This window comes from Cynara cardunculus, assembly GCF_001531365.2.
Source record: "Cynara cardunculus var. scolymus isolate 2C chromosome LG 2, CcrdV1, whole genome shotgun sequence".
Taxonomy (NCBI): Eukaryota; Viridiplantae; Streptophyta; class Magnoliopsida; order Asterales; family Asteraceae; genus Cynara; species Cynara cardunculus.
Genome location: NC_037529.1, coordinates 48,758,465 through 48,764,925, shown reverse-complemented (window position 1 = coordinate 48,764,925; position 6,461 = coordinate 48,758,465). Strand labels below are relative to the sequence as shown.

The 6,461-nt window shown below is 42.2% G+C and overlaps 1 protein-coding gene across 1 annotated transcript in view; it reads right to left on the bottom strand.

The window, feature by feature from the left end:
• Nucleotides 1–460: 460 nt before the first annotated feature.
• The window catches only part of LOC112506847 (uncharacterized protein At5g01610-like), a 10,627-nt gene continuing 4,626 nt past the window's right edge, over nucleotides 461–6,461 (bottom strand). Inside the window, exon 3 of the mRNA XM_025111147.1 lies at nucleotides 461–1,018. Coding sequence (XP_024966915.1) covers nucleotides 648–1,018 — 371 coding nt within the window. The 3' untranslated portion in view covers nucleotides 461–647. The remainder of the gene's footprint in view (nucleotides 1,019–6,461) is intronic.

Sequence of the window (6,461 nt, the reverse complement as noted above, 5' to 3'; positions counted from 1 at the left end):
AAAATACATTTTATTTTTAATTAAAATAATTTTTAACAATTTTTTTTTAAATGTAAATATTTTTTGGTATATTTGTTTCATTTATAAATCTAAGTATTATTTTGGTTCAAAAAATGCTTAAAAACTTAATCATTCAAAATACGAATGTTTATTGACCTTTTTTTCTAAGATTTTTTTTCATTATTTTACCATATTAATGAGCTGTATAGGTCATAAGAATATATCTAACAGATTTTAGAAAATCCAAAAAGTTATTTAACATATTTTAGAATATCCAAAAACTTATTTGTTATAAAAAATTGTTCAATGACTTAATAATTCCAAACACTAAAGTCCATTGAATTTTTTTAGACTTTTTCCTATATTTTAATTAATTAATCTAATTTATTATATATTTACAAAACAAATAGTTTTATGAAACATGTGTACAGTTTGATATAAATAAATAGAATGAAAACAACATTAAATCAGAGAGACATTTAAGGCCTATACAAGTTTTAATGCATCATCATCCACACTTTCAAAAGCAACCACAAAAACATACAACACTTCCATTAGCCATTAGGGTTCATAGTTTTCACATCATACCTAACCTAACACGAACATAACCATAACCATAATCATCTTAAAGTGGCAACACATCTCTCTCAGAACTTTTCGACCGTAATCCCGTCCCTGTGCACCTCATAACATTGTCTACTTCTCGTCTTCTTCAATCCGGCTGTGAAATGAAGCTTCGATCCTTCCGAGCTGACGCAGGTTACTTTGACCCAGATCATCACTTTCGTTTTCAATCCCTCTATATCCGTTAGCTTTCCTTTCTCCAGATACCCGGTCACGTTCGTTGAAAATCGCAAAACGGACGAGTCTCGGTACCCCACTTCACAGATTGCGGGTATGAATACCGTCAGTTTTTTGGTCTGTTCGTCAAACTCGTAGTTTGTGGCATCACGAGGAAAGATACCCACTGGCAAGTCATTCTCCTTCAGCAATTCAGGAAGTGGCTTTTGCATTTTCCCTGCAAATGGGACAAACAACCTTAGCAGTTACATCATTCCAAACAAATTAAGTTCATAATCCCCATGACATCAAAATCATTTCGAAACGTCCCACCAAAAACATGTCCTATTGCCCATTTTCATTATTGCAAAATATTGATACTATTGGGGTAAAATGTACATAGATAAAGGGCAGTATGGTCTTTTCATGTTTTAGGGTATTTTGTGTATTGTTTCCCTGATCATTTATAAGAGGGCAGGCGTATTCTTCCAAATTGTCTCGACACCCTAGGACAATCTGTACCTGTCTAGCCTCTGTTGGAGGTTGGAGGGACGTATTGGAGTCCCACATCAGCTAGACTTGAACAATTTCTCTTCGATATATGTTGGAACATCCCTCTTCTCGAAGGCTCTTTTGGAATGACTGATTCTGGTCTACATGATTTCCATAACTGAAGACTAGTTTAGACATTTGGCTAAACCATGTTTATAATCATGCAATTTTCATGAAACCGCATGAGTACAAAATTCAGTGATACGCTCAAATCATGGCCAGATTCTTTTAGAATCTTGCACAAAGACTCATCAACGACTTCCATTATCAGCCAAGTTCGGTATTTTGTTGTACCTGTTGATTGTTAACACTGACTTGAGGATAAACAAAGCAGTCAAGGAATCGTGATCAGTCAAGCGGGGCACACAAAGAAAATATTGAAGTCTATCGGGATGGAAGACTGCAATGAATCAAAGTATCCTACAGAGCCAAAGCTAGCTTTACCAAAGAATGAAGGAGGAGAGCTTGTAAACGCCACAGATTATCGACGCCTTATCGGAAGCTTGAGATATCTGATACATACGCAACCTGATCTCGGGTACTCAGTCGGCGTCGTCAGTAGATACATGGAATCTCCAAGAGAGGGTCACTTCAAAGCCGTAAAGCAAATTTTGAGGTATGTTAAGGGCACACTCAACTACGGTTTGGTGTACAAACACGGTGGAGACGGGAAGCTGATTGGGTACGGTGACAGTAGTCACAACATGGATCGAGATGATGGGAAAGGCACAACAGGAAGAGTTTTTTATTTGTCGGGCAATTTGATTACATGGTGCTCGCAGAAACAGCGTACGGTGGCATTATCTTCCTGTGAATCAGAGTTCATGGCAGCAACCTCAGCGGCATGCCAAGCTACGTGGTTACGGAACTTGCTACGAGACCTGACTGGATGGAAAGCTGTTTGTGGATAACAAAGCTGCAATCGAATTAATGAAGAACCCCGTGTTCCGTGGGAGGAGCAAACATATTGATACTCCCTATCACTTTATTCACGAGTGTGTTGAAAAGGATTTGATTCATGTGGAGCACATCACTGGAGAAGAGCAGAAAGCTGACATACTAACCAAAGCACTACCACGAGTGAAGTTCATGGAGATGCGAAACCTTTTGGGCATCAAAGATTTGAATAAGACAAGTCAGAGTTAAAGGGGGAGAGTGTTAATTGTTAACACTGACTTGGTCCCTGGTTGACCGAGTATGGTGGAGATATGGGCAGTTTGGGTGCCACGAGTTTAAGAGAAAGTGGATAGTTTATGTCCATGTTTTTTCCTAGTATTTATATGCTTTTTCATTCAGGTTTTTGTAAGCACTAGATAGAAGTTTTTTTTCTCTGTAATTAAGTTTCCAAGGAATAAAGACGAGAAAATTCGGCCCCATATTGCTCGTATTTTTTCAGTGTTTGCCTTACCGTGTTGGGTGTAAACTGTTTCACCAAGGGACTTATTCCAACATTTGGTATCAGAGCCACGTTCATGCCCAAATACCTCCGGTTCGAAGACATGTCGATCGTAAATGCAGACAAAGGAAGGCAGTGGTGTGCCTTTTCAATTTCCGATGCTAAAGTCGTCAAATTACACTACTTGGGCGATAAGGATGGAGGCTATAATGGATGCCCAGGGGTTATGGGAATCCATTGAACCATCGACAAGTGTGGTGGTGGGCAAAAAGAAGAACAAATTGGCTAGGGCCTTCATCTTCCAAGTGGTACCGGAGGATATTTTACTACAACTGGCCATGAAGAAGACGGCAAAAGAAGTGTGGGACTCGTTGAAGATACGTTACCTTGGGGCAGATTGAGTCCAGAAGGCTCGATTACATACGCTGAAAAGTGAGTTTGAGGCTCTTCGAATGAAAGACGGGGAGACCATCGATGATTTCACTGGCAAGCTAAGTGGGATGGTTTCCAAATATAACAGCCTTGGCACAACGGTCGAGGATAGTGTTCTGGTGAGAAAGTTACTCGACTCGGTTCCAGACAAGTACCTACAACTGGTAGCTTCGATTGAACAGTATTCAAACATCGATTCCATGCCGTTTGATGAGGCTATTGGTAGATTGAAAGCATACGAAGACAGATTACGACTCCGCGTTGGCAGTGGAAGTGCTGAAACGACTCTGTTGCTCGCTAAAGCCGAAGGCCAGCAAGGTCAGAAAACCGTAGGATGAAGTTTTTTGTCAGGAGGACGAGGACGTGGTTCAAGCGATAGGGGTGGTCGTGGACACTATGGCAGAGGCCGTGGCAGAGGTGGTCGAGGCAGTTTCAATGGGCAACGAGACGCCGGGAACAACTATTGCAACCCAAGAGATAAAAGGCACATAAAGTGCTTCAACTGTGATCAATACGGTCATTTTGCATCTGAATGCAAGGCCCCTAAGGAGAGGGCAGACGAGACAAATCTAATTCAAATGCAAGAGGAGGAACCGACCTTGTTGCTAAGCATTTGTGGTGAAAAAGCAGAAAACTTGGTGATGTTGAACGAGAAGAAATTATTCCCTGGAAGAACCGAGGGCAAGGACGGAAAGGAAGAAAATGTATGGTATCTTGACAATGGGGCGAGCAATCATATGACTGGAACACGGAGTTTCTTTGCAGAACTCGATGAAAACGTCACCGGGGAAGTTTGGTTCGGGGACAGCTCTAAGGTTTATATCGCTGGCAAAGGTTTGATTCTGCTGGAGCGTAGAAACGGTGAACAACAACTCGTCTCAGAGGTATATCTTGTTCCAGCTTTACGTAGTAATATTCTAAGCCTCGGACAGATGACTGAAATTGGATATAAAGTCGAGATGTTACACGAGTTTCTGAAAATTCATGACGAGGGGGGCTGGCTGATTATGAAAGTTGAAAGATCGAGAAATCGATTGTATTAAGATTGCACTCCAAACAACTCGACCCATTTGTCTAATGGCGAACCTCGACGACGAAGCATGGCTGTGGCATGCAAGGTTGGGTCATGTGAGCTTTCGGGTCATCGAGTGGATGGTTCAAAAAGAATTGGTACGTGGCGTACCAAGAATTCAACACCCTACACAAGTGTGTAAGGGGTGTATAGTCGCGAAACAAACGAAACATCCATTTCCAAAAGAAGCGCAATGGCGTGCAAATCAACCACTCGAACTTGTTCATGTCGATCTTTGCGATCCAATTTCACCCTCAACCGTGGCAGGTAACCGCTATTTCATGTTGATGTTGATAGTTGATGATTATAGCCGTTACATGTGGGTTTTTATGTTGAAATCAAAAGATGAAGCCTTCACAAATTTTGTAAGTTTCAAAAATCAGATTGAGAAAGACACGTCGCTTATATTGCAAGGGCTACGGACTGATCGTGGGGGGAATTCACCTCCAAACAGTTTGCGGATTTTTGTGGTCAGAAAGGCATTAGGAGACAGTTGACGGCCCCTTATTCACCTCAACAAAATGGTGTGGCGGAATGCCGAAATCGAAGCATTCTTGAAGCCATAAGGTCACTGTTAAAAACGATGGGAGTATCGGACATGCTGTGGGATGAGGCTGTCCGACATGCTGTCTACATACTCAATCGAATCCCGACGAAAGGAGTGAAAGGTATGACACTGTATGAAGGCCTGAGGGGAACGAAACCAACGCTGGAACATTTAAAGGTGTTCGGTTGTGTCGGGTATGTGAAGAAGCCGGTGAATCAGACTACAAAACTTAGCGATCGCAGCACACCAATGGTGCATTTAGGCGTGGAACCTGGTAGCAAGGCTTATCGCATGCTTAATCCGTGTGAGAAGAAGGTGGTGGTGGCCCGTAATGTTGTTTTTGACGAGAAAAAGAAGTGGGACTGGGCCCAAGCTCAAACGGGAGAGCCTATATCAAATAAAATATGGGTCAATGGTTCTTTCAGTTCAGTCGAAGAAGGACAGGCCCAAGAAGACACTATCAACGACGATCAAAGCAGGAGTTCTGTTCATCATGTTGGCGACAATCCGCCGTTGACACCTAATGTCGCCTCTCCAATCGCGAGTCATGATGTAGGTGAGTTGTCAAGCAGGATTAACTCAACGACATGTGATTCAAATACTTCAACAGAAACTGGGCAAAGCATAAACTCTTCGATGTATGACCATACACCAGTTCGAGGTTTTGGCAATTGACTGACATCTATGCTGAATTAGACGCTCAGGAACTGGATTCGGATGAATTGGTGCTGGTGGGCGATGAACCTACAACCTACACAGAGGCTGAAAAGGATCGCAGGTGGCAAGAAGCAATGAAGGCAAAGCTAGACTCGACCAACAAGAACCGCACTTGGAATCTGACCAACCTTCCAAAAGGTCAGAAACCAATCGGATTAAAATGGGTGTTCAAGCTGAAAAGAGACGCAGACGGCAACATAATAAAGCACAAGGCCCGGTTGGTGGCAAAGGGCTATGTACATCAAAAAGGGATTGACTTCAACGAAGTTTTCGCACCGGTAGCTCGCCTGGAAACCATTTGATTGTTATTAGCCTTGGCAGCTAAACTAAACAGGGGTGGAAGGTTCACCATCTTGATGTTAAATCTGCCTTCTTAAATGGTGAGTTGCAAGAAGAGGCATTTGTATCCCAACCCGATGGCTTTGTGATCACAGAGAAGGAGCACATGGTGTACCGTCTAAACAAAGCCCTTTATGGGCTGCGACAAGCCCCAAGGGCATGGAACATCCGACTCGACAAGACACTTAAAGAGCTAGGATTCCAAATATGCCCTCAAGAATAGGCAGTATACAAACTTCAAAAATCGATGTTACGCTAATAGTCGGAGTATATGTCGATGACTTGATCGTGACAGGTTCAGACGAAGAGAAAGTCAAAGAGTTCAAAGAAAAGATGCAGAAAGTGTTCGATATGAGCGACCTAGGGCAACTCTCTTATTACCTAGGTATTGAGGTAAAACAAAGCATACGCAAAAAAAATATTGAAGTCCATCAGGATGGAAGACTGCAATGAATCAAAGTATCCTATGGAGCCAAAGCTAGCTTTACCAAAGAATGAAAATGGAGAGCTTGTAAACGCCACAGATTATCGACGCCTTATCGGAAGCTTGAGATTTCTGATACATACGCAACCTGATCTCGGGTACTCAGTCGGCGTCGTCAGTAGATACATGGAATCTCCAAGAG